Genomic DNA, 25945 nt, shown 5'->3' on the forward strand with positions numbered 1-25945 from the left:
TTAAATATACCATAAAAATATTCAAATCGGTAAGTGTTGTGAAACATAAAATGGTAACGGTTATTATTTTCAAATTTAAAGCATCGACAACAATATCTCGTATAATTAATATAGCTTATAGTTTTTACTCACACAGTATCAAACCAATCACAATTACATAATAAAGAAAAACAATTGTGATTGATTTGATAATAGAATATGTATTTAGCAAAAGAATCTTATAAATTTAACAAATTTAGACTCTTTACGACCAAGTTTTATAATTAATTTTTTTTATATTTAGTGATCGTTAAAAGGCGTTTTTGCTTGAAAAAGAAAAAATATTAATACTAATATTAATATACTTTTTTAAAAGTCATCAAATATTTGTTCTATACGTTTTATTTTGTATAACTTTATAAAATGTTTTTTAATATAAATTGTATTTTACGAGGAACTTGAACAATTAAAGACCTCCACAAAGTCGGGGATCTTAGTCATACGAAAGTTTCCTGCGACGTGCTGCGCCGCATGCACATAGAAAAGCTGTTTCACGGACATGTTGGTGAAGGTGGGCTGCGATTGATAAAACCCAGATCCCGGGGAGAAGTAAGCTTCATGGACCAGATTGAGGCTCACTTGGTAAAGTTTCTGGAATTCAATGATTTTGGTGTTGCAGTCTACTTGCATTTCCCCATATATATCCAGATCATCCAATGTCTTCACCGCATTAAAAAAGCAATAGTCAGGGTCCGAAGAAGCCAAGACATCAATAAGTGTCAGAGCGACAAGACTGCCAAGTTGGCTGAACTGAAAAACAAAAAGGTGTTTATAGAAGACTTTGAAAACTCATTTGGAAAACTTGAATTTACCTTGAAAACGTCGTGCGCACGAGTCATAAAGAAAGGTTCGCTCAAAACGGTGTAGGAAAATATAATTGTGTTGAGATAACCTACACCAATTATTTGTTTTAAAGGGGTCGGATCTGCCGACACTGGATTGTCCAGTTTCTCCAACTCACGACGAGTGTTAAGCTGGCACATCTTCAAGTGAATGATGGTGAAGTCGTCATCGCTCTCCAAGTCAAGATCCGCGTAGTAATCTGTTACAAAGCGGCGGTGATCCTTATCCTTTGGCATATTTCCCACATTTGTGGAAATCTCGCTAAGAATCTGCTTGGCAGCCAATATATTGGGAGATGGTAAGCCGAGTCGATTTGCTTCCACTCTCTTTATAATTGGCTTGATGATCGCTTCAACCAATTTTGGAACCTGGGATTGGTACTCCCCAAGTTCCTTCGCACTCAACACTTCTTCTTCATACAGCAGATTGGTGGCAAACTCCATTGTGCTTCTTACGATCACATCGCAACGGTAAGGTGAATCTGCATTTACTGTTCTTTTTAAACTCATGAAATCGGTGAACTGTTTCATCAGAAAGACGGCCACTGTCTCCTGATTGTAGTTGCTTATCAGTTGATTGAGCTTAACTAAAGAGTCCACATCAACAATCTGCAACTGGAAGCTCGGTGAAAAATGGCGATCGAAAACGATCTCGAGATATTTTTTTAGGAAAATTCCATGCTGACTTTCCAGCTCCTGAAGAGTATAACGCTTCCTAAGCGTTCTATTCTCATTCTGATCATTTAAAGTTTTTGCGAGTTTTTCCAAATCTTCACTTAAGAAGTTAGCTTTACTCCTGTTGAATCCCATTTCAAGCAACCACTCCTCGGCAAATATAATTCCAACCAAAATAGGTTTTTGGATCACCACCGTGTACTTGCTGCGATCTCGAGGATCCACTTTGAGGCTCATCTTTAGGAAGCCATCTTCCATTCCATAGCGACGCAATCGGGCGAGGGTCACTAGCCACTGGAAGCGCTCCTCGGGCCACTGGCTGCCATCAGGCGTATTTTGGGGCCAGGGGAGATTGATGTCCGGCTGAACCAACTCCAAATAGTTCGCCTTCTTGTTCCCCTTTTCGTCGGATTGGCAGGCGTTGTACATTTTGCTTACCAATTCTTCCACACTGCCTGACTCGTGGGCTCGATTCTTAAGATACTCGAACAAAGCATGGTTCTTGCGACGCATATTGTCAAACATCGACGAATAATAATGGTTGTAAGACCTGCCATTAGCATAGTTTTCGAAATCCAGACAAGGATTGGCTGTCTCGTTCATTTGGCGCAACATTCGGTCCATCACTAGTTCATTTGGATTGATGAGCAAAGGCTTCTTTCCAGCCTCTGCAAATATTCCAAGTAGGAGCAAACACCCGAGCCACAAAATTGTTCTTGATCTCCGATCCATGTCCGACAGCAAACTAATGAGCTTTTCGCTATTCGTTCAGCAGCAGAACTTTTGAATCCATTGTCGTTGCTAGAAGCTGATTAGAAAAGGGTCGTACAGAAACAAAACAACAAAAAACAAGAAAGGAAGCAAGCTTCGGCAAGCCGAAGTTCATATACCCTTGCAGCTATTGCAAAAATTAAATATTTTTGAAAACATTAAAATTATGATTAACTATAGCAGCTATATGATATCGTATTCCGATTTCAATAAAATGAAAAGCGTAATTCTGAACTGTCAAATTATCAATAAGACAAGAAGAATTTTGAATAATAAATCATAAAAATTACAAAATAGAAAGGTTACATTTAAAAAAAAAATTAATTTATATATATATTTTTATTGTTTCTATGGAAGCTATCAGGTCGTCCGATTTTGATGAAATTCAAACAGTAATTCTGAAATGTTTAACCATTACTAAATGTCGAAGAACTAAAAAAAAAATTAAAAACAGCAAAGTTATAATTTTTTTTTATTTTTTTCCGATTGTTCCTATGGAAGGTATATGCTTTAGTCGTCCAATCCGTCTCGTAATTAAATTTAAAACAAAATTGTTCTTGACCTACGGTCCATCTCCGACCCATATCTGATGAGCAGTGGATTTGTTGAGTCTATTGTTGCTACCAGAAATCTTAATCTAATTAATTAGGTAATTTAAAAAGTACCGTACAGAAACAAAATCTCAAATTTGATTTCAATCCTCTCTTATCTTTTCCACTTTCAGCCCGAAAAAATTTGTTGGCTAAAAAGCAAACAGAAGCTATGCAAAATATATTAAAAAGAAAACAAATTATGAAGTATAATATTCTTTCGATTATCGCTTACCTACAAAGGAGAAAGGGCGAATTTTTATAGTCCTTTATTTGAATGTAAGTATAAAATGCAATTGAGCAGCTAAAAGCTGGTAGGTCATAAACACTAATGCTACGGGCACATCCCTTTTCTAAGTACAATGAACACTTCTGAGTTTGTTTAAGGCGCGCGCTTTTTGGAACAAATAAACAACTTAATGCATATGGCATGGGCGTACAGGGGGCGGGGCCATGGATGAGTCCTCCGGCCAGCTAGGAAATGTCTCTTAAAGTATTCGGCTTGGTGCCGTCCATGTCGAAGCAGCGACAGTTGCACGACGACACGGGGCACTCTGAGTTTTGCCTGTCAAACGAAAAAATGGGTTAAAATTTAAGCAAAAATATAAAATTACACAGGTACACATGTAGCCAACAAATTCCGCCAACCATTTGAACTTTGTTTATGAAATAATAATAATTTTACTTGAAATCTAAACTCCTTCGAATTTTCTAACTTCGGTTTAATAAGTATTTATAAGTACAAATATAAATTACAATTTTTGGATTATTACCTACTACTACTACTACATTTTCTCCAATTTTAAAAAAAGATATGGGCAGCCTGTTCTAAGTTATAATAACAAATTTATAAATTGTTTTAGAAATTGTCATGACTTTTATTTAATTTGAGTAAAAACTAGTAGTATTTATTAAAAAAAAAAGTTACTGCTGTAAGAATTCTGAATAAATATCCTTATGAAAACTTTTAAAATCAAAATTAAAACATTTTTTTATAATGTGGCGATGAAATTTTAATTTAGTAATTCCAATATATGGACCACATATATACAAATTAAGCTATACCGCGAATCTTGTATTCGAAAGAACCTTAATTTGTATAGGTCTTTTAATCGTGAGCAACACATTTATCATGGCAAAGTAAAAATGCTTTGTGCTTCAAAAATTTCAAAAAGTTCGATCTGTGTTCCTGTGTTATAAGATTCTTTTACTCACTTGAACCACTGCATGATGTGCTCGGTGTGTCCGCCGTGGCGACATGTCTGGCACCAGGAGAACCACTTCGAGAAGGGCTTCGTCTGCCAGCCGGGCACCTCGGCGGCGGTCGCCGTGTTCGGTGGCTCGCCGTTGCTCATGTTCACCATGGTGCCCATGTGCATCAGGCAGAGCGAGCAGCGGGGCAGGGGCTTCCGGCAGCTGGGACAGGAGGAGAGTCGATTGGTGCTGGTGGTGGTGCTCCGTGGACGTGGCTCATCCAACAGGGCATTCGATACTGACTTGCCGCAAAAGTTGCAGGACAGGAAGACGGTGCGCGAACTGCGCGAAGAGGGGCGAATGCCCTCGATCTTGATGTCCAGCTCGGCACGCTTTTCCCACAGACCCCAGCTGTTCAGATGATCCAGGTAGCTGGCAATCCAGTACTGGATGCGCTTGTCCGCAAAGTGCTCTTGCCGGAAATAGTTTATGGCCACCAGGGCTACCGTCTTAAAGACAATAAATTTGAAAGTTAAGCATATATTCTCTATGTATTAATGGTGGTGTAAGTTTGTATAGAAATGTTAAGGTATTCCTTTCACCTACCAATAGTTTGCGATATTAAGTGCATCAAAACTTAAGATGGACCCGAAAAAATTTGTTTGAAAAATACGCATTGGCTTTAAAATTTATCATTCATACGTACTGTTGCCTTTAATAAACAAATTATTTTCATCAAGGTGGCGTAGACTAAATTTAATTTGTGGTTCTCAATAATTTCACTACTATCTAAGCAATGTCAATGCTTGAAATGGAAGTAATTTTCTTTTTACAAAATTCGAGCTGGCTTACGTGTCGAATGAGTAATTTTTATAAAAACCATTGCCTACAACTTAAAATAAAATTTTTTGGTTTTCCAATACATGTTCTGTTTTTTTTTTTTGACAACTCTAATGTACATATATTTTAAGTTTCTCTAGTAAAACCAACTCACCTGCACATCGAAGCTGGTGTCCATGTAGGACTGCAGTATGTTGATCCCGTCCAGCGACTCACCAGTGAGCAGCAAGCCATTCAGATCACCGCCATCTATGGCCGCTTGAATTTGCTGCGTCACATAATCGGCCAGCTTCGTCTCCGACAGATATTTGCAGGCGAAGGCCACGCGATCTGACAGTAAAACCCCCTCTTCCTTAAGAACTGCATCAAAATTATCCTTCTCCATGGTTAAAAAGGAGAAAACGGCCTTTAAATGTGGATCGTGTATCTGCATATTGGCGCTGGATCTCTGATTTCGCCACGTGGAACTGCAGCGATCGGCATTGAAGCTGGACAAGGCAATCACCGTGATCCGGTACATGCTGGGATCTCTCATGTTGTCCGCCGCCGAGGAAAGAATGTTGCAGGCGTGGAAGATCTTCAGGTGGAACACGCAGATCATGGCCGCCCGGCTGTACTCCTTGTTGGCATACAACTGGTCGATAAAGCGTTCCAGCTCCTGCTCGAAGGCCCAGCCACAGAGTTGAAGAGCCAGGTCACGTTGCTCGCTCCTTAAAAGGGATTTCAGATCAATAATAATATATATGCTAATTAATAATAATACATTTTATTGAATAATTGTAGTGAACTAAATAAAGAAAAAATGCCCTTTAAGTTAGCACACTAGGCAGTTCTTGATTTCTTGCGACTTGATTTTTAAAGGAGGTATTTTAAGATAGTTTAAGTATTTAGAATATTTCTAAAATATGCACCATAAAAATATATATAATTTGGACATGAATAATAAAGTAAGTTTGAAACTTACCTGTAGCATATCAACTTGTTAGAGTTATTGATGCCCTCTGGCCATTGGAGCACCTGAGATTCGATGCGAGAGCTGGCCATCAAGGCCTCTGAGGTGTGTCCCAAATTTATGCCCAAGGTGGCCTTCAGACCTGTCAAACGATCCTCGCAGTAGACATTGTTTAGGGTGGACCAGACATTTCGCAGATATGGGGTTAAATGGAGCTCAGCAAATCGTTTGTTATCCGGCCTAATGCCATAATCCTCCAGTGCCCTCTGACGTGTCTCATCCACCAGATCAAGTTCAAAGAGTTCCGGTTCTAGTAAGTCCACATTTAAGGGGGAACCACTGGGACTGCTGAAGTCCAGGGAACTCCCACTATTTGTGCTACAGCTGCTCGTGGGCTGCTGCTGCTGATGCTGCTGAGTGGGCGTGGCAGCTGTGGTGGAAGTTGGTGATGCGGGTGTGTAAAGTGGACGCTGCATCAGAAGTGGCAACTTTCGGCGATTACTGTGAGCCGTATGCAAAGTGGCAGGCAATCGAAAATCGAGGATATTCACTGCATCTGCCAGAATTAGAGCCCTCTCGAAATCTCTTGAATGCCACGACAGGCAATTGACGAAGGCAAACTTTCCACTGTGCTGATATCTAGCCGGAAAGGGACTAATCTGTCGTTTCACATGGTAAATCTCTCCGGAATTCTCATTATCCACACTCCGAATGTCATAGAGGGTGATGTAGGAAGAATCTCTTTGCAGGGAGGAGAGAAGGCTAGTCCTAGTGGGGCACCAGGCGATCTGCAGATGATTCTTTGAGGACTGGATCTGCCGGAGCGGACTCTTGATGTTCCGCGGGTCCCAGAGCGTGATCACAGAGTCCACATAGCTGCAAAGATAGTTTCCATTGGGCGACACCGAAAGTCCCTGCACTGTCTTCGTTTGAATGCTCTGGCAGGTGGCGTTACTTTCTGCATTAGAATTTATATGAGAGGGTTTAACTTAAGTTTATGTTTATGAAGCATAGAGCTAAAAGAAAAAATTAGATTATTAAACACATTTGTAACTGATTGGTGTTATCCAAAAGTGTTTTTAGATATCTATATTAACTCTTTAAACCGACTCACGTCTCAGATCGAATAGCTTGATCATCTTTTGGCTCATGCCCGCAATGACCGTGCGATGGTTGCGATCCCAGCAAATCGAATTGGCCGACTCGCCGACGCCAAAGAAGTTGGCCGTCTCCTTGGGAACACCTCGTTCGATGTCCCAGATGGTGATGCAGGTGTCGTTCCGATGGCGATCGTGTCCAATGGCCAGTATATTGGCATCCAGTTCGTTCCAAGCGAGGCAGGTGCACATGCGCTGCTGCCTGGGGGCTAGAAATAGAAATACACTTTAGTTAGGGTTAAGATTAAGGTGTAGATTACCACATACTGTACTCCCAGCTGCTGTCGTAGGTGTCCCGAAAATTGCATATACCGACTTTGCCATCGGCCAGACCCACTGCAATTATGGGCTGGTCACTGTGATAAGAGGCGGCCACGCAGCGGGCATATTGATAGCGCGATTCGTTGGCGAGGTAGTTCACGGATATGTAAGGCAGGCGACCTGGAAAAAGTCGATTTAATTAGGGTACATAAAATCTGATATACCTAAGGATTACTAACTTTTCTGGCTGTGATCATCCTTGCGGCGCACCTCGTACAAATGGATTTCCTGGCCCCACGACACGAATTTGTCGGGAAAATGCGGAAACCAGCTGAGTCCGTGTGTGTTGCCGCTCATCGTGGCCGCTTTTCCATCTATATGAAAAACTAATTTTCACTATAGACTTCAATTGCGTCGCGTTATCAGTTTGCAAAAACAAAAACGTGAGATAAACACTGCACTGCTAGAAGAAGAAGAAGCAACCGGTTGAACAGCTGTTTTTTTTCGGTTTCCCAACACGGCTACCTCTCGATAACAGCTGTTTTGGTATGTTACCCAACACTGGCCCATCTCGATAACCTGAGTAAGCCGATTTTGTTTTTTTATTTTAGAAAGCAAACGTGTTTAATAATTTGTAACTCCTATTTTTATAATGCTACCCAAAACACCGAAGCCCGCGCTGTGGAAATTCATCAAGGGAAGTGCCAAGACCTTGTTTGTACTGGAGGCAGTTTGTTTTGCGGCCAGCTACGGTGTATATTATCGCATGAACACAAATCGAGGTGCGAAGATATTTATATAAGTATTTGAATAAGTAAACAATAATCCTTTTTCAGAGTTCCGCCAGCACATCCACGAGAACTATCCCTTTGTACTGGATTATTACTATAAAATCGGTGAAATTGTAGGCGATTCGACAGTTCGACAGTCGGATGCGAGTTATTGGAGCGCCCTGAAGAAAAGCGATTAGAAACCCCATTCAAAGATGCTCAGTAATCCATATTTTAAGTCCCTATTATGGCTAATTGGCTTTGGTGGCATGGGCTATGGCTTAATGCTGCTAACCGAACCGAATGCCGATAAAATAGAACGCATAAAGGCCTCCGGTGCGAGTTCAAAAACACTAAGTGCAGATGACCAGAGGAAGGCACTGTTTATGAAAAAGCTGCAGGAGGCGGCCACCACAAGTAGTCCAGTCTACAGAACATCGGTGGACAAAAAGGATAGCTAAAGGCTTTTTCAATTACAATTTACCAATTTGTTATATCTTAAAATATAAATGTTAAGCATTTAAAACAAAGTCGAATTTTAATTACACACTGTTGAGCAGGGTGCCTTAGGGAGCCAAACTTTATAGGTTTTACAGGTAATATAATTATCTAAATATTTGTATCAGTACCTTTAGGAATTCAAAAACTTTCAGATGATTACATTACATTACACTTTTCCTGTATAAAACGCTTAACATTTTCTGTTAAGCTCTAACATTTTCTGTTAAGCTCTAACATTTTCTGTAAAGCTCTAACATTTTCTGTTAAGCTCTAACATTTTCTGTTAAGCTCTAACATTTTCTGTTAAGCATGTTGACCACCTACACTAACAGTGCTGTGTAACGCCGGATGACCAAGCAGATCTTAACTTAGCGCAATTGCATTTAAATTGTTTATTATTTGCCATAGGTGGTAGAGATAAAGGAAACAAAGACTTGCAGCATGTCCGCGGGGGATGTACCTTTGGTGGGCATGGCCAAAATGCCGCCGGCAATGCAGTTCGACCCGAAGAAGGACTTCCACACGCGCACCCATCAGCAGGAGTTGGATGAGGCTTTTCTGGGCAACGAGCGACGCCCTTGGGTTCACCAAAAGGCGCGCAAGGATACGCGACGCGAGCGGGAGATCCTCAATGAACTACTAAGCTCCACCACCGTGGAATCGGACTACGCCAGTAGTTGTGTGGACAAACTGATTGCCGAGGACATCAGCTACAGGGATTTGGCATCCCTAACCGACGAGGATTTGGAACTCTTTGGATTCAAGACTCCGCAACAACGCAAGCAGCTCCTGGAGATGTTCGACAAGATGCCCAATCAGGATCCCAGCTACGAGTACATCCGCAATCAACCGGAGGCCAAGGGCTATAACAATCAGATCCTGGGCAACGCCGGCAGTCACTTTATGTCCTTGCGCGCCTCCTTGGCGGTGACCAACTACAAGCTGCAGGTCTCCACGCCGGAGGATGTCGTCGTGGGCGATAAACGCTATGCCAGCTGCTTCGCCCTGGAAACCCTGAAGAGCGTTAAGCTAATCACGGATGAGATAGCCAAGGACCTCAGGAAAATCGAAGCCAATGCCCAGAGTATCAGGAAAAAGGAGGATATGGATATCCAGGCCAAGGAGAGCAACAAGAAGGTAAATATTACATTTGAAATATGAGTATTTTATAGAATATTATTATACTAAAATTATACCAGTTTTGGCTGGTCTGAATTCATATTAAGTTTAACATGTTAACAAACAAACTGGCAAAACTGTGTAATCTAATAATTTAATATTTCGCAATTTTTACTCTTACAGAAAAAATTCAGCCTGGCCTCCTTAGTGTACTTCACCACATTGGCGGTGGGATTCTCGTGTGCCTGGTTTTGGTGGTGGACTAAGTTCCACAGTGTTCCCCGACTGGAAAGGATTTCTGTCCAGACTTAAAACAAAACCATAACGATGCATTTAATAGCTGCATTCCCATTTTCTTATAGTATTTACGCACAAAGCTGTTAGAATTTACATATTTTTTGGTTAAGCTTTCACAAAATCTCAAACTGTATTGAAGTTTTACTGCCCAACAATTAAGAAAAAACATGAACTGTATTAACAATTTCTAAAATTGTTTATTTCTTATTGCTTTAAATTGATTTCTTCGGCGAGGAGAAGAAATCCCAAGTGGACATAGGAATCGACGTTCTGGGGAAACTCCCACAAAGTTGTGTACGCGATTAGCTGGCTTCTTTCAGTCGAGTGGGCAATGTTTTCTACAATTAAATAAATGTTTATAAGTGGTATAGGCAAATTTCACATAGAGAAATGAAAACTAATGTAAAAATAAACTTTGTCAGTGATTTGATTATGTTTTTCCAACAAAACTACTTAGAAATGTTAATGAAAAAGTTTTGAGAACATTATAATGTTTGAAATAATTGTTACATATTATGCATTATTACCTGCCACTTCCTTTTTGACCAACGACTCTTGTTCATATCTTTCGGCTAGTTCTTTGGTAAAAGCCACAAATTGTGGCAATTTCCAAGACCTGTAGAATATTGTATCCGCTGCAGTGCCTGGCAACTTACAGATAGCACTGAGTTGTCTAAGAAGTTCCTTTGCATTATTGGCTATATCCCCGAATATCGAGGCTATAATGGCCAACTTGTTGCAAGGCAGGATCAGATCATCCGGGTATGAGGTGCTTCCTTCGTCCTGCGACTTCTCCAGGCACTTGGTCTTCTTGGCCTCGATGGAATAGCAAATGGAAGTGCCTCGCTGCTGGGCTAATTGCCATTTGGCGTAATTGTCCTGAAGTTGCTTAACTATAGTCTCCAACCTTGTTTTGCAGGTTGCCAAATTTGAATCATGACTTGTAGGCGATAGCAGGCGGGGGCTGTCCAGATCTGCTCACAATATATATAATTAATGATTACCACATATATTTCAAGATAACTTACAACGAATTGGTGTCAGCGAGTCATTTAAATTGGCTTCATTTACTTTTTGCGGCGTTTTATTTGCTTTGGTCATTTTGTAAACAACGTGAAATGTTGTTTACTTCAGTCAGTGTGTGCACACCTTCTTTGCAGATAAATGTTAGCATCTGTTAACTTAATTTAAACATTGTGCAGCACTTAATATCGTATCTGGACTATGATTTGTTCAATTTTATAAATATTTTATTATAAAGTAAACGAAAAAAAATTGTTGTTTTATTAAATATTTTTTAGCAAATAAAATTCTAGATTAAAATATAAACTATCGATACATTCGCACAGCAACTATCGATATGTGCAAGCCTGACCAATGTGTACACTCCCGATTTGGGAATAAATTAAGCTCGATGAAAAAGTGCCGGTAATTGTCTAGACAAACCCCACTCAATCATTTCCCTTTGAATTTACATTCAGAACGCAACTAAAAAATAATTTCACAAAAATGTCAACCTGGACACCACTTGAATCCAATCCAGAGGTGAGTAAGAAAACCATTTAAAGCCGTATTCCAAGAGTTGCAGTTTTGCCAAAGTTTTGTTGTTGCAATTTGCGAAAATGTGGGCTTCCTTTGAAAGTAAAGGGATAGGACGCCATTAACTTTTACCCATTCCCAGGTGCTGACCAAGTATATACATAAATTGGGCGTGTCGCCAGCCTGGTCGGTTAATGACGTCATCGGATTGGATGAAGACACCTTGGAATGGATTCCGCGTCCCGTGAAGGCATTTATTTTGCTCTTCCCTTGCAGTGAATCAGTTGGTTTTTTCCCCTTTGTCTTAAATGCTCCCCTTACTAACTGGGTTCCGTTTTCAGTATGAAAAACATCGTGCCGAGGAACACGAGCGCATCAAGGAGGTGAAAGATGATTACCCAGCCGATCTATTCTATATGCGTCAATTTACCTCCAACGCCTGCGGCACCGTGGCCTTGATCCATAGCGTTGCCAACAACAAAGAGTATGTTACAACTTAAAAAAACAAAATATTTTTAGAACCTAAGGCTTTATAGGATACAAATCTATACCTCATTATAACCATTAACTTGCTCGTTTAAAATATGTCCTGAATTTGAAAGTCAATATTTCTAAAATTTAAAAATGATTGATATTTAGAATCACAGTGTTTCTTTGGTGTGAAAAAAACTAACGAGATCTAAAGGATATATCAGTTCGGGGTTCTATGCAATAAATTATCGTTATAAAATATATTATATTATAACAAAATAATTTTACTGCACATGACGGTTAAGTGGTATTTAATGTTTATATTACTTATCAAATGATTTGTTTATTTTTCCAGAGTTGAGATCGACAATGGAGTACTAAAGGCCTTCCTGGAGAAGACTGCCTCGCTGTCGCCGGAGGAACGTGGGCAGGCTTTGGAGACCGACAAGGATTTCACCGCCGATCATCAGGCTCTGGCTCAAGAGGGTCAGACCAATGCTGCTGAGCATGAGACGGTGATCCATCACTTTATCGCCCTGGTCAACAAGGAGGGCACTCTCTACGAGCTGGATGGTCGCAAATCCTTCCCGATTAAGCATGGACCAACATCCGAGGAGACTTTCGTGAAGGATGCCGCCAAGGTCTGCAAGGAGTTCATGGCCCGTGATCCCAACGAGGTGCGCTTTACGGTTCTGGCTCTTACCCCTGCTCAGGATTAGGCTGGATCTAATCCTATTAAATTAAATATACCACCAAGATCTCTGATCAGCCAGAATATACATTTATAAACCTACGAACATTTTTAATCTGGCTGAAAAGGCGTACGAAGCCCCGCCTTTTTAGTTAGTCAACAGTTTACGCATATTTATTTTGCCTTGAGCCAAAGCCACAAATGTATTGGGAACACTAAGTTTGTTATTAAAGAGTGCATTCGAGCTTGATGCTAAGCTTATACTGAATACTAAATGTTTTGATAGTTTATGGGTACAAAATTGTTAAAATTTGTGTTAGAAACTTTTAATAACATCATTTCCCTTATTAATAAAATAAAAATAGTTTAAAATTCAATACAAATTTTAATTTAATTTGATTTTCTTAATTGGAATATTAAAATAAATACTAATGAAGGCAATTTAAGTAGTAAAAACAACGTTCAATACAAATTTGTATGATACATGTTAAAATATTCAAATTTGTACTATTATCTGGGCACTTTTAATTGCTCCCCCTTTGACCAGCACCCCTGTGGCAACAGCTGATTACGATGTGGCCTCCAGTGCGCATGCCTTGACATTTGGACATTCTCCACGTAGACGCTTGACAGCTGCCTCCTCCTCCTCTTACCAGAATAAACCAGGTTTTTTCTTCAGTTCCCCTTGAAGCGGACCATTTGCCAGGTTTATTCAGCGCTGGAAAGGAGTATAACGAAGCTATCCAGACCAGCAGGAACCCTCCAAGTGTGCCGCCCATCGAGTTGATGCCGAGGAGCAGCCGTGGAGTAGTCTTGGGGCAGCAGGTTAGAGCCGGACTTTCTGGCCAGGATGAGGCTGCTCAAGGAACTGATGCGTGCGGCCACCCAACATCGTGCCATCTACTGCTACATGCTGCTCAGCATCTGGATATTCCTTCTCATAGCAGGTTAGTTAAAGGACTTTACATTATAAATTATTTAAACACCTTCCCTTGCAGAAGGTTGTATAATTTCAGTAATATATTATGTTTAATTAATTATTAATAAATTAAATTCCTAATTAAAAGTCTTTCTGTTAGCAAAATAAATTTAACAACTTTGCTCCCTTGAATATTGCCAAAATATCTCATAAAATGTAATTTTTTATTTCAGGAATGTATCGCTATGTGGGCAATGTTGAGTCGAATCCAGGAGGTGGCTCAGCTTTTGGACCCAGCTCCTCTGGCACCGTCAGTTCCTTGGGCGGCGAATCCTCGGCCTCGTCCACTGCCCATCGATTTGCCAAGTACAGAGAACGCTGTGCTCCGCTGTCGCAGCTCCAGCGTTTGGACGATGGCGGCATCTTGGAGGGTTGGAAGCTTCAGGGAGTGCTCCTGGTCATCAGGCACGGGGATCGAGGACCCATTTCGCATGTCCGCAGTGCTGGCATTAACTGCGGCGTGAGTAGTGGCACAGATAACCTGGTCAACAGGTGAGTAGACCAATCTCCTGAAAACAGTCATCAATAATTACAAAAAATTGTGACTTACTGATAAACATAATAAATCAAAAATAATCACCAAATATAATCGTAGCAGATTTTAAAACATTTTACAAACAGCAACCAAATACTATATTTCAATTGATTTTGCGTCTCTTATAAATAGTTCGTTTTTTAGTTTGAAAAAAAAGAATATTGATCATCATAGTAAATTTAAATATTTAGCACTCAATTTAAATATATTCCCCTTTGATTTTTATTTGTAGCGGTTTTTAGTTATTTTAATTATGGAAATAATACAATTAAGTTTAAATTTTCATATGACTATTTTTTGAGTTGGTTTTAATATATGGAAATTCAATGTTACGCATTTAATAAAAAAAACAATCATTTGAAATTCAATACTTTCCACATTAATCTAAATATTTTTAAATTAATTCAGATTGAATATTACGATTTTTTTTTCTGTATTTTCTGTCCCTGGCAATTATTAACTGATTGGATTTTCTTAAGATATCGCAGCTTTTTGTACAACTCAAGTAGCTCGGCTTCGGGATCGAACCACATGTACTGGAATAAAGTGGGACCTTTTCATGGATTTCCCCTGCTGCCAGCCACAGAGCGTGGTTGTCCACTGGGTCAGCTGACCTACAAGTGAGTGAACCTTACTTGTACTGAATTAATTTAATTAATTATTTATTTTCATCTATTTAGAGGCATTTCGCAGCTTCTTCATGTGGGTGACATCATGCATCAGGTTTATGCCCATCCTCTGGGCCTCCTGTTAAAACCGAATCCCAATCGTGGTTCAGTGGAAACAACGCCTCATACTCTGCTGAATTCGGATGAAGTGGTTGTGTTCACCACTCGCTATCGTCGCACATTTCAGTCCGCTTTGGCCATGTTGTTCACCCTGCTTCCGGCGGATAAATGGTTGGCCTTGAATGTCCGGGAATCCCACAGCATGGCCTTCTGTTTCGGGGAGTGTAGTTGTCCTCAGTCGGCGCTGCTCAGGAAAAGATTAGAGGCCTTGGGCGATAGACAGCTCCTGAAACGAGACAAGGTAATGGACGTGATGCAATGGATCGGAGGAACCATACTACAACACACCCCGAATGGCATTAGTAATCCCTTCGAGGTGGTGGATGCCCTGCTGACTGTTCTCTGCCATGATGCTGCTCTGCCATGTCGTAAGAAAAAGCCACTTCCCACGCCAAAGCCATTGAAAAAGAGTCCCAATCAGGAGCTGGTGGATGTGATCAATATAGATCAGGATGAAACGGTGGCCAATCCATTGCAGGTGATTACATTTTTGAACTTATATTGAAAAGGTAACTCCCAGTTTGCAAGTCCAAGGATGGGCTGTTTACGGTACTTTTTTTTTAGATCACTGATGATATTTATATTATCAAAAGGAACATTTGTATTAAAAAATATGAAATATGTAAAATGGGATGTAATTAGCACACTGGACAGTCGTTGATTTATATTTTTCAATGCTCATATCTTTGCCAATTGTGTTCGGATCGACTTGAAATTTTAGGGACACATTGTTTAATATATATACTTTAAAAATATAAAATTTCATATTTTTAGGAAGGACAACATCAGCTGGAACCGGATTCCCCTGAGGTGGAAAATGGAAATCCTTCGGTTCAGGCAGACGAATCTCAGGATGGCTGCGTAGAGCCTGCCCATGTGGACACCCTGATGTCCTTTGCAGATGAGCTATCTCAACGCTCGGCTGGCCACTCGTACTATAAGCTATCCGGATTGCTGCGATCCTATGGAATGATCCGTCACATAGTCAGCTACATGCTTAAGATGATCTCCGGCGATAGGACAAAGTTTGTACTTTATTCTGGACATGATTGCACCATGCAGTATCTGACAGCTGCCTTGGGAATCATCACGAGTCAAGGTCAGACTATAGCCTATGCCTCCAGATTGGCATTTGAAGTTTATCGGAGTGAAGCGCACACGGATTACTATTTCCGAGTGGTCTACAACGGCAGAGATGTGACGCAACAGATTGATTTTTGCGAGGGAGGAAAAAGCCTCAGGGTCACCAGGGATTCCAGGGGCAACAAGGCCGATCTGTGTCCCATTGAGAATATCATTCGCTTCCTGCACGAGGACTATTTCAGTCCACTGAATGCCACCAATTTCAAGGAAGCTTGTGGAGCTGTCAATCCCCCAAAAGCTGGCGAGTTCTAGTTCACCCAGTAAATAGGAATTATAGGAGCCCCTTTCAAACTGTGATAAGTAGTTAAGATGCCACCCAAAAAAGTAGCAAAAACGACCGCTTTTTAGCGATGTTATCCTTTTACCTTTAGCTGAATTTTAGTTAACGCATTCAACTTGTTGATCCACAAATCGAAAACGATACATATCAATGGAGCACTTGTTAGCTTTTAAGAACATAACATACAAAAATTGGAAGTAGAAATAAATCGTAAACATATCAACTTTTTAAAGTTAATTTTAAAACAAAAACTTGAGATAAACCTTCCTCGACTTTTAGCATATAATAAATGTTTCCGATTTTGAAAGTAAACAAATATTTTTAGGAACCTATCAGCTTTCCGAGTAAAATGAATACTTGGAAGACGGATGATACAATTTAGTTTATGTATAAAATAACGTAAAGAGAAATATTATGAAAACAAAATATTAATAATGGAATTATAGGAGACAACATTCCCATACCAATTTAAGATATAATTTTGAAATTAAATAATGGAATTGGAAAACACATATCAAACTTAAACGTGAACATTTCAAGCATTATTTAAAGAGTTTTACAAACATCATGTAAAAGTAGAGTCTACAAAAGTTTTAAATTTAAATAAATGTTTCCGATTTTTAAAATAAATAAATCTTTTGTTTTCGTGTTTTTTTTTTTCAAAATAGTTTTTAAAAATATTTTTCTTTTGATGCTATATATTTTGGAAAATAGTGTTCTATATATGTGTATATATCTATATTCACACTTATATGTGGCACGTTTTATCCATTTACAGTGATTTATGAGCATTTTCGATTCCATATAATATATAATTCTATATAATTTTATTTATAGCACTAAAAACAACTTGAATTGGTTCACTGAAAACTATAAAGCTTAAAGCTTAAAGAAATCTGTATAGGTATGTATGATTTTATAAATATTGATTTATTTTTTTTAAACCAAAAACTCTTGAATACAGCAATAGAATAAAGTAAAAAAAAAAGGTTTTGGTTCTAATTTTTTTTAAGTGTAAAAAATATTTACGTATCAAACGGAAATACATTTTATGAAAAGACAAAAATTTAATTTTATTCTTTATCCCATGAGCTCCATTCTGTCACTACGGAAATTTGCAAAGGCTTAGACAAACCTACACCCCAAAAATTAAAAAATATATTTAAACCAGCAAATCAAATTTAATGCTCCATGGAAGCGGTAAGTAGTCTTTTGCTTTTTCCATAATTTTCAAACTTATTAACTGTGATTGTTCAATTTGGAATTTAAACATAACGCAAATATTTGAAGTTGTTTTACTGCTGACATTTGGGTTCATGAAGTGTCTTGGCTGGAAACATATAAATTAAGACTTTAACAATCAATAAAATTAAAATTATGTTGATTACGTTAGATAAGGTTCCTTAGATAAAAAAAAGTTTTGCCAATCTCAGTTCCATGTGCCAATTACCGCATTTTAACCGACATTATTGCAGAAGAGCTCGCGAAAGATGGACAACTACAGATTCGGGGCTTTTGATTATGTCGTCTTTATAGGAGTGACTTTAATATCCATCGTCGTAGGACTTTATTATGGTTGGATAAGGTAAGTAAAATAATAGTGGTCCTGCTAAGTTGAAGTTTTAAATGATTAAAAATCAAAGTTTTCGCTAAACTTATTGAATAATTTTTTTTTTAAATAGGAAAAGCAAAAAGAGTGCGGAAAACACCCAGTCAAATGTTGTTTCACCCGAAATAACAAAGCAAAACTTCGGATCGGATAAGATGAACGAGTATTTGATGGGATCGCGCAATCTGAAGGTTTTCCCTGTTGGAATGAGTTTATTAGCCAGGTGAGCTAATTACATCCAACAATTTTGATTCTTTTATCACTTTTTTTTCTACAATATACTGCCAGCTTTATTTCTGGCGTTGCAATACTAGGCACACCTTCAGAGATTTACTATTTTGGCACACAATATTCTCTTATTGTCGTGTCAATCATAATCCAAGGATTAGCTGTATCGTATGTCTATTTACCTGTGTTTTCAGCTCTTCAAGTAAAATCATCGTTCGAGGTAGGGCCATCATATTTTTGTCTTTTCTATTTATTTCACATTTTCTTTTTTATTTAGTACTTGGGAATGCGTTTTCACTCGATTATACGAAGCATAGCTTCTATACTTTTCGTAATTCAAGTGGTTCGTTTAATTTATTTCTAAATCTTAAACTTTTATTAATGAAAAAGCCATTTCAGCTGTTATATATGCCTTTTCTTGTTTTTGTTCCGGCCTTATCACTTAATCAGGGTACGTTTTATTTTAAATGATCTTTGGATAACATAAATAAATTGTTTTTCTTAACCACAGTTTCCGGGCTAAATATTTATGCAATAGAAGTGTTGATTATAGTGGTGTGCGCTATATACACTTTGTTGGTAAGTTACTTTTAATACTTAATTTAAATATGTTAATTGTTATACAATTTTTACCTGCAGGGCGGTTTAAAGGCGGTGGTGCATACAGATATCTGGCAAGTAGTGATAATGTTTGTTTCCGTACTGGTTGTGGCTATACTGGCAACCAGTTACATCGAAGATCTAGATGTTTTTTTCGAGAAATTGGAGCAAGGAGGAAGACTTATTTTCGGCAACACAAATCCATCGCCATATGTGCGTAACACCGTTTGGAGTGTCCTCATCGGTAATACGTTCTACTGGACTTCAACGAACGCTGTACACCAGTCGATGGTTCATCGTTATATGTCCCTACCCTCACTTAAAATGGCCAGAGCTTCCATTGCGTTCTTTGTGATTGGAGCTGCCATTTTCTACTCAATTCTTTGCTTTATGGGACTGCTGATCTTTGATAAGTACCAGGATTGCGATCCTTTGAGCGCAGGTCTAATCATGGTGGGTATTACAATTTTAATAAATGATTTAAACATTAAATTTATTTTTTATCTGAACAGAATAACGATCAGTTGGTGCCCCTGTTCGTGGTTCAGAGTGTCGGTCATATCTATGGCATTTCTGGCCTGTTTATAGCCGGTATTTTCGGAGCTGGCCTAAGTTCCCTATCTGTGATGTTTAATTCTACTTCCCTGGTGATCCTGGAGGACATAGTCCGTGGTTGTTTCAAAATGCAGCCAGGTGAAAGGGCATCCGCGATTTTGGTCAAGTCCAGCGTGGTTATCTTGGGTGTTATAACCTTTGCTTTGCTATTTATTCTGGAGAAAGTGAGTGGCATTCTGAGCATTTGCATGTCGCTGGTGGCCATTGCAACTAGCTCCTTATTTGGCATATTTACCCTGGGAATGCTGGTACCTTGGTCAAATACAGTGGGCACAGCAGTGGGAGGAATCGTGCGCTCACAGTCGTCATTGTGGGTTCTCTGGTCTCCCTGGTGACCAAACCCACAGACATCAAGACTCTCGATTCGAATTTGATATCACCAGTTATACATAGGTAAGACACTTGGTATCTATAATTAATCCAGTAATCTAAGTACTCTCTAAAATTTAGATTCCTTCCAAAAGAATGCTTTAAGCAACGCGATCTTCATGAAAAGGAAACCAAGGATGATACAAGCGTTCCTTAAAATGTATGACTTTATAAAAAAAAAAAAAAAAAAAAAAACTACTTTTATAATATATTATATTTATAAATAAATATCACACAGAAAAAATAAATTGTTAGTATCAATTAGATATTCACAGGTCAACAAACACGTATAATTTTTACCATTGTATATATATAACAACGGTAATTTTACGTTTTCTCTCTACTCAAACATATCAAAATGAAACGCCAAAAATCAAGACCAATTTGATAAGGAATTTTACCCAGTCGGTATCATTTACTATACTTTTTTTTCTGTGTAGGTTTACATTACCAAATTAAAGTGAACGTTTAGAATTTTCTAATGTTTCCAAGAGTTTTTCTCCGAACTGGAAAGAGGGACCGAAATTGCACTTGCAATTTCTGCTCTCACCAAAAGCGCATCATCAGCAGCAACAAAAACAAGAATGATAAAGCAAACGAGAGCAAAGACCCCGCCAAAGGCGAAAAAAAACAAAAGAGGGGAGTGGAGTGGAGTCATTATAATCCGTGGTGGTGGTGGAAAGTGGGGGTTGGGGCTTCAAGAGTGGGGAGAACAAGCGCGCAAGTATAACGCACACACTCGCACACACACACAGGCAATAATACAGTGACGGGGGGAGAGCGAGCGAGTGGGGGCATCGCGCAATGAGCGCGTGTACCGTACTGAGAACAGCGTAATGTAAAATCGTTGCTCTCCACAAAACTGGGAGCCTGTTGGCATTCAGTACATTTTGTTACTTTTGTGCACGCAGCGCAAAAGAGGAAAAAAAGAGCAACCAAAAAACGTAGAAGCGGCACTATGGGAAGGGGAATATCGCTATCGCTCACAGGAGAAGGTGGAGTTGTAATAGCTTACTCCTTAAGCTTTTTTTGTAATCCCCTTACAATGTCCCGTAAAAAAAAAGCAGCGTACATATGTGTCGTAATGGACCCTAGGGGCGGCAATCTTCGCTCGCATGGTGCATGGTTGTGTTACATTGGGAAAAGGAGCCCAGATTTCGCAGCCTAGCGATGCACCTGCAAAAAAAAAACTGAGAGCGAGCGAGAGAGAGGAACGAGAAAAAAAGGGGGTGGAGCAGTTGCGCCCACCGATTCGCGATGAGATTTTTGCAAAAATCTCCGATACATGTTAACTATACCCACTGTATATGCAACGGAGAGGGGCGAATGTGCTTCTCTGGTTTTCTGCACGCCGCTGAGTGCGCCTTCGTCTTCTGGGCTGTTTTCGTGTTTTGGCGAGTGGGGGCACAGTTTGCAGTCTGCACTTGGCCAGCTTCGATCCGATTTCGATGCACTTGCCCTGACCGCTGTTTCTCCCCAACCCCTGTTTTTTTTTGCATGGCTCCCCATATCGCCGTCCCTGTTCCGCTCAACTGCAGTTACACATGCAATAAGAGAGTAGAATGAGAGAGATGCATGCACTCGCACAGTGGAATCATTGTTAAAAGAAGTACAACCATACAAAGGCACGACGATCAGTCAAAAATAAATCTGTTATAAGCGTCTGTGCAAACAGAAAGACATTTCTTGGAATCTGCTAAGGCAATCAAGTCGTATACGTAATATTAAACCTATTTTAGGGAAAAAAAAACTTTTCAACTTTTGATATGGTGATTGGATTAGATGTTTTCTTATATAATAATATAATAATATTGAATAATTGTCTTCATTATTAAACAAGCAATGAGCTTAAAATTAATCTTGAACAAGAAAACATAGCCCAGTCGTATACGTAATATTAAAATATTTTTAGTAGAAAAATGTTTTTGCCTTTTCCTATATCTTTGGGCATGTTTAGTGCTAACGCTTAAATTAAAATAGAATTAAAAGTGATTTAAATAACAAATCAAACCAGTAAAAAACATAGTGTTTTAGAATGGAGGCTAATGTTTGCTCCCACTGTGCCAAGGCAATCGCAAAAATGCATTGCTCTGTTGCTCTTTCTTTCAGTCCGTTTATCTCTGCCCCGTTTGCTCACATTGAAAAAAGCAACAACCCATACGCACACCAACGTTGAACTGGGGCAGTGACTGCAGTGTGAGAGGGAGACGCCGAAGGGGAACCGTTGGCGCTGACTTCTCGCCATCTCCCTCCCTCTCTCTTACTTTTCATGCATTTTTATTTCGTTACACAAGCGATTCCATTCCAATTTGAGCAGAGGAGCAGCTTTTGCATCGGTGCTGCGCCTCTGTTACAAAATATTGACGAAGAAAAATCATACAACGTTTTTTTTTCAAACTTTTTCTCTTAACCATTTTTCATTGCTGCAACGCCAGCGAAATTTGAGTTTTGAGCCCGTGTTTTGTGGCGAGGAGGCAACTTCTATTGCGCGGTAAGGTGAGGATTTCTATGTTCAGTGGGGTTTTCCGTTTTGGGGAAAAACTATGGACAGGATTTTTTCTAGCCGCCCGAATAGATGCAACCAGTTGGAGTTGCACACTCAGGTGGGTTGCAGGTTGCAACTTGGTTGGTGTTGCATTTGTCTAACAGCAAACCGAAAAGTGCAGCAAAAACAAAAGAGTTTTCCCAAGCACTCGGATCTAGGCTCGCCGACTAGGCTTCGTTTTAATTTTTTTTTGCTCTTCGGCTGGCAGATGTCTGAACATCGGGAGATGCACTCGCTGCACTCGATGCACTTTTCAAATGTGCGAGCGCAGGGGCACACAGTTTTCCGCCAACAAAAGCAAAAGCGGGCGGCAATAGGAGCCCTAGGCACCACCCCCTCCAGCCCCCCTCTACCATTCTCCTGATTCTTACACTCTCTTGCTCTCACACCCATAGACCACAAACACGGAGAGCCGCTGTACACAGAAAAAAATGATTAACATAAATTGTCTACAGATACAATAACATTTGCATATCTTTTGTATATATAAATAAACCCAAAACAAAACAACAAAAAATGATACAACAAATTTTCAAATTGATCTAACATTTAGGGCTAATCATCTTAAAAACTTGGTGTTCGATTTTTCGATGTTTATTTTTAAACATTTTTAACAATAATCTAGATTCATCTCACACCTCTTTCTATTATATATATATTTCTATATCTATAAATGTTATTGTTTTTTTTACTTTTATTATCGAAATTCTTGTATTAAATTTATTGGTCTACCATTTCTTGCACAAGTTTTTTCAATGTCCATATATTTTTAATTTTTCAATCTCCAATTTTATTTTTTCAGACTTACATTTTAATTACAAGTTCAAATATTTTTAAGTATTGAAGGTCTCTATATTTCCTTAAAACAGTAGGGAAATATTGTACATGTAATATTATAAAATTCGTTTCGATATTAGACATATATTTTTTACAGTGTTAAATAATAGGAGGGCGGGACGGAGAGGCAGATAAGTGCAGCTACGTGCACATAGAAGAAATTGTACACCATATGTATACGACGACGTTGGCGTAATTGCGGTAAAATGCAGCTGGTAAAAGACGAACAGGGTTGTCAAGGGGGAAGTAAGCCTTAAAAAACCAAGAGCTGACTTGGCAACAGAGAATTCTTGGCAATCATATAGCCCTACGTACACAAAAAAAAAAAAATAAACAAACAATTTGGTATGTAATAATAGTGTAGAAAACTTTGAGTACACCGAGTATTTTCATAAATTATATTTTAGCTAGTTAGTGTATTGTATAGGTCTTAAAAAACATATTTTATTAATGCTGCCAGAAAAGCATATAGTATATTTTTAAATGCAAAACATAATGAATGTTATATTATATCAAGACGACTTTATATCACAGATCATATCATATGCCAAATAAGTGATATGAATATCCATACTCTATAAGCGTCTGCTCAATCCTGTACTCCATATTTTTTTAAACCGAGGAACGAGCAAAGAGCGTGATATCGGAACAAATTTGGAATGAGAGGGTGCAATGCACTGGCCGCGAGTACATTGGCCCCACACTCACAGACACAGAAAAAACGACCTTCCTCCCTCCTTGTCTTTCCATATATCACTGTCTCGCTCGCTTCGTTGCGCAGCTTTTGCCGTTTGCCGTTACGTGTTACGTCATCCGCTTGGGGACCTCTGATCGCCTGTTCCATTAACATCGCATGACGCAAACTCCACCGAAAACGTACATTTCTCAACCACAGGGCACCGTCCACATTCAACGAACGGTGGATCCCAGGGCGGAAGATATATGTTTATGGGGCATCCCCACTTTCCGGGGGCGGCTCCTTAACAGCGGCGGGCATAGAAAATCATTAGAAGCTACCCAAGAGCTACCAAGTTGTCATAGAAATAGCAAAAGTCTGGCCGACAACTTTGGAAACCTGGGTAAAGTGGTAAACTGGAACCGGGTGCCCGAGAAGGGGTCTTGTGGAGCCGGGGCTTGGGATTGGGTTTCAGGTTTGGCTCCGATTGGTTTCTACTTCTTGGCGAGGGTTTGGTTGGGAGAACCTCTGCTAACATCGATTGGGTGGCGGCCGGGCTGTAAAAATTAACATAACAAAAATGGCCCACTCTTCTTCCTGAACACCCCGCATTTTCCATTTTCACATTATAATTTCACATTTTTATAGCGAAATTTCTTAGAGCCTGTTCGTTTATATTTTAAACATACAAACGTCGCGCTTCCCACAGAAATAGCCCAAAGTGGTGTCCGCCCCGCTATTGGAACTTCGAGTTTTCTAGCCATTTTTCGGTTTCCGGGGCACGCCTTCTAAAATTATAATTTATTATTATTATATTTCGTTTGCTTAATTACACCAGGAAAACAGAAGTGGCCGAGCACCGTGGGGCGGTGCGAAGCTGCCGAAACTCCCGACGTGCATTCAAAACCGCAGCGAAGGCAACAGGCCACCATCCTCATCCAGACCATGGCCAGAAAACCAGATAAAATAAACAGTCCAAACCCACTACACTTCCATTACCACTTCGATCGCTCACGGGGAAAAAAAAACGACGTAAATCTGAATTTTAGAATATTTTATTTTCAGGCAACAAATTTGAGAATGGCTTATGTTTCAATAAATCTTGGCGTTTGACATTTTATTATAATAATTTAAAATACAATTTACAGAAAAGCGCTAACGCCTTATATTTTCTTCATGGCCACATAAAAAAGTGAATAAAAGAAACGCTTATGTTTTGTTTAATTTGCAGTCCTCATATTAAAAAGCTTTTTCCAGTGCACTTCCACAACCATCTGAGAAATTCACGGTTTACTGATTTCTGCGCTTTCGTTTTTGTCTTGTTGGGCAAAAAATCGAAAAAGATGGCTACTAGCAGGGCGGGCTAACAGAAATCATAGCAGAGTGGAGCAGAGGCGTCCGCCCAAGTGGGGTATCCTTAAAAGATGGGGAAGATGAGGAGAAGGCCCCACACCCCACCCCCCGAACAACTTGTCGCTCTTTTTGAAGAATGAAACGGAAATGGGAACAAAGTGGTGGGTGTTAGATAGGGACGGCAGTACTATGTTAAGGGGCATCGCAGCACTAGACCTTCTCAAGGTCCCGTTCTCCAATTGGGGTTCCTCATTTTTAGTCGCAGCGCACACACGCCGACATGGGGAAGTCTTGACTATCGTAGCAGGCGATCAGAAATCGGCGAACAGGTGGTTTTTCATGGGGTGTGCGGGGAAAATCCGATTACCGGGCATTCCAATTGTGTACGTGTTTGTTTCGCCGTATCAGTCAAATGAGCTCCCATCTCTTTTTCGCCCCCAGCAGCTCTCCCACTCACTCTTTCCGCTGTTCCGCTCGTTTGTTACGTCACGCTATAGCGCCACATCGGTTTCGATTTCGTAAGGGGAGGAGGGGTATCGTAGATTATATAGCGAGTACGTGTGCTTAAGTTTGGAGCACTCGTAATGCTCAAATTGCTTGGGTGTTTTAAATGGAAATATATGGCTATATGGGTCACATAGCAGAGGCGTTGAGCTCTACAAAGATATATGGAATCAAT

The 25945-nt window shown here is 39.6% G+C and overlaps 8 protein-coding genes and 1 pseudogene across 8 annotated transcripts; 6 read left to right on the plus strand and 3 right to left on the minus strand.

Annotated features, from left to right (window-relative positions):
• Nucleotides 1-363: 363 nt before the first annotated feature.
• LOC108147827 lies at nucleotides 364-2312 on the minus strand. The gene is made up of 2 exons (XM_017274582.2): nucleotides 852-2312; nucleotides 364-789 (listed from the first exon to the last, which is right to left on the minus strand). Exons 1-2 carry the CDS (start codon nucleotides 2286-2288, stop codon nucleotides 427-429), a joined length of 1800 nt encoding a protein of 599 aa, XP_017130071.2. The 5' UTR covers nucleotides 2289-2312; the 3' UTR covers nucleotides 364-426.
• Nucleotides 2313-3171: 859 nt separating this feature from the next.
• On the minus strand, nucleotides 3172-7804 carry LOC108148042 (GATOR complex protein MIOS). Its single transcript, XM_017274883.2, has 7 exons — nucleotides 7561-7804; nucleotides 7328-7501; nucleotides 7018-7269; nucleotides 5916-6861; nucleotides 5106-5661; nucleotides 4133-4620; nucleotides 3172-3482 (listed from the first exon to the last, which is right to left on the minus strand). Exons 1-7 carry the CDS (start codon nucleotides 7676-7678, stop codon nucleotides 3392-3394), a joined length of 2625 nt encoding a protein of 874 aa, XP_017130372.1. The 5' UTR covers nucleotides 7679-7804; the 3' UTR covers nucleotides 3172-3391.
• Nucleotides 7805-7911: 107 nt separating this feature from the next.
• LOC108147861 (protein CEBPZOS) lies at nucleotides 7912-8405 on the plus strand. The gene is made up of 2 exons (XM_017274619.2): nucleotides 7912-8103; nucleotides 8158-8405. The coding sequence occupies exons 1-2, from the start codon at nucleotides 7974-7976 to the stop codon at nucleotides 8289-8291; spliced, it is 264 nt and encodes an 87-aa protein (XP_017130108.1). The 5' UTR covers nucleotides 7912-7973; the 3' UTR covers nucleotides 8292-8405.
• Nucleotides 8307-8617, plus strand: LOC108147862. The gene has a single exon (XM_017274620.2). The coding sequence runs from the start codon at nucleotides 8307-8309 to the stop codon at nucleotides 8550-8552; it is 246 nt and encodes an 81-aa protein (XP_017130109.1). The 3' UTR covers nucleotides 8553-8617.
• Nucleotides 8618-8925: 308 nt separating this feature from the next.
• On the plus strand, nucleotides 8926-10185 carry LOC108147817. The gene is made up of 2 exons (XM_017274571.2): nucleotides 8926-9729; nucleotides 9895-10185. The coding sequence occupies exons 1-2, from the start codon at nucleotides 9034-9036 to the stop codon at nucleotides 10021-10023; spliced, it is 825 nt and encodes a 274-aa protein (XP_017130060.1). The 5' UTR covers nucleotides 8926-9033; the 3' UTR covers nucleotides 10024-10185.
• Nucleotides 10186-11133, minus strand: LOC108147818 (cyclin-dependent kinase 2-interacting protein). Its single transcript, XM_017274572.1, has 3 exons — nucleotides 11037-11133; nucleotides 10536-10982; nucleotides 10186-10346 (listed from the first exon to the last, which is right to left on the minus strand). Exons 1-3 carry the CDS (start codon nucleotides 11107-11109, stop codon nucleotides 10213-10215), a joined length of 654 nt encoding a protein of 217 aa, XP_017130061.1. The 5' UTR covers nucleotides 11110-11133; the 3' UTR covers nucleotides 10186-10212.
• A 286-nt stretch (nucleotides 11134-11419) lies between these two features.
• On the plus strand, nucleotides 11420-13086 carry LOC108147834 (ubiquitin carboxyl-terminal hydrolase). Its single transcript, XM_017274589.2, has 4 exons — nucleotides 11420-11553; nucleotides 11690-11830; nucleotides 11889-12031; nucleotides 12374-13086. Exons 1-4 carry the CDS (start codon nucleotides 11518-11520, stop codon nucleotides 12735-12737), a joined length of 684 nt encoding a protein of 227 aa, XP_017130078.1. The 5' UTR covers nucleotides 11420-11517; the 3' UTR covers nucleotides 12738-13086.
• Nucleotides 13087-13263: 177 nt separating this feature from the next.
• Nucleotides 13264-17068, plus strand: LOC108148048 (2-phosphoxylose phosphatase 1). The gene is made up of 5 exons (XM_017274897.2): nucleotides 13264-13656; nucleotides 13862-14180; nucleotides 14703-14843; nucleotides 14904-15489; nucleotides 15786-17068. Exons 1-5 carry the CDS (start codon nucleotides 13560-13562, stop codon nucleotides 16404-16406), a joined length of 1764 nt encoding a protein of 587 aa, XP_017130386.1. The 5' UTR covers nucleotides 13264-13559; the 3' UTR covers nucleotides 16407-17068.
• A 458-nt stretch (nucleotides 17069-17526) lies between these two features.
• Nucleotides 17527-20058, plus strand: LOC108147841 (annotated as a pseudogene).
• The last annotated feature ends 5887 nt before the right edge of the window (nucleotides 20059-25945 follow it).

The sequence above is a fragment of the Drosophila elegans genome, unplaced genomic scaffold (assembly GCF_018152505.1).
Source record: "Drosophila elegans isolate 14027-0461.03 unplaced genomic scaffold, ASM1815250v1 contig_814, whole genome shotgun sequence".
Lineage (NCBI taxonomy): Eukaryota > Metazoa > Arthropoda > Insecta > Diptera > Drosophilidae > Drosophila > Drosophila elegans.

Excerpts from the sequence above, each read along its gene's own strand:
- LOC108147827 (XM_017274582.2), bottom strand. The coding sequence starts at position 2,288 with ATGGATCGGAGATCAAGAACAATTTTGTGGCTCGGGTGTTTGCTCCTA. Across the intron at positions 790-851 it reads GTGCGCACGACGTTTTCAAG|TTCAGCCAACTTGGCAGTCT; the intron begins GTAAATTCAAGT and ends TTTGTTTTTCAG.
- LOC108148042 (XM_017274883.2), bottom strand. The coding sequence starts at position 7,678 with ATGAGCGGCAACACACACGGACTCAGCTGGTTTCCGCATTTTCCCGAC. Across the intron at positions 7,502-7,560 it reads GGATGATCACAGCCAGAAAA|GTCGCCTGCCTTACATATCC; the intron begins GTTAGTAATCCT and ends GACTTTTTCCAG. Across the intron at positions 7,270-7,327 it reads CGACAGCAGCTGGGAGTACA|CCCCCAGGCAGCAGCGCATG; the intron begins GTATGTGGTAAT and ends TTCTATTTCTAG.
- LOC108147861 (XM_017274619.2), top strand. The coding sequence starts at position 7,974 with ATGCTACCCAAAACACCGAAGCCCGCGCTGTGGAAATTCATCAAGGGA. Across the intron at positions 8,104-8,157 it reads TCGCATGAACACAAATCGAG|AGTTCCGCCAGCACATCCAC; the intron begins GTGCGAAGATAT and ends ATCCTTTTTCAG.
- LOC108147862 (XM_017274620.2), top strand. The coding sequence starts at position 8,307 with ATGCTCAGTAATCCATATTTTAAGTCCCTATTATGGCTAATTGGCTTT.
- LOC108147817 (XM_017274571.2), top strand. The coding sequence starts at position 9,034 with ATGTCCGCGGGGGATGTACCTTTGGTGGGCATGGCCAAAATGCCGCCG. Across the intron at positions 9,730-9,894 it reads CCAAGGAGAGCAACAAGAAG|AAAAAATTCAGCCTGGCCTC; the intron begins GTAAATATTACA and ends TTACTCTTACAG.
- LOC108147818 (XM_017274572.1), bottom strand. The coding sequence starts at position 11,109 with ATGACCAAAGCAAATAAAACGCCGCAAAAAGTAAATGAAGCCAATTTA. Across the intron at positions 10,983-11,036 it reads CTCGCTGACACCAATTCGTT|ATCTGGACAGCCCCCGCCTG; the intron begins GTAAGTTATCTT and ends TATTGTGAGCAG. Across the intron at positions 10,347-10,535 it reads GGTCAAAAAGGAAGTGGCAG|AAAACATTGCCCACTCGACT; the intron begins GTAATAATGCAT and ends ATTTAATTGTAG.
- LOC108147834 (XM_017274589.2), top strand. The coding sequence starts at position 11,518 with ATGTCAACCTGGACACCACTTGAATCCAATCCAGAG. Across the intron at positions 11,554-11,689 it reads CACTTGAATCCAATCCAGAG|GTGCTGACCAAGTATATACA; the intron begins GTGAGTAAGAAA and ends ACCCATTCCCAG. Across the intron at positions 12,032-12,373 it reads AGCGTTGCCAACAACAAAGA|AGTTGAGATCGACAATGGAG; the intron begins GTATGTTACAAC and ends TTATTTTTCCAG.
- LOC108148048 (XM_017274897.2), top strand. The coding sequence starts at position 13,560 with ATGAGGCTGCTCAAGGAACTGATGCGTGCGGCCACCCAACATCGTGCC. Across the intron at positions 14,181-14,702 it reads ACAGATAACCTGGTCAACAG|ATATCGCAGCTTTTTGTACA; the intron begins GTGAGTAGACCA and ends GATTTTCTTAAG. Across the intron at positions 15,490-15,785 it reads CGGTGGCCAATCCATTGCAG|GAAGGACAACATCAGCTGGA; the intron begins GTGATTACATTT and ends TCATATTTTTAG.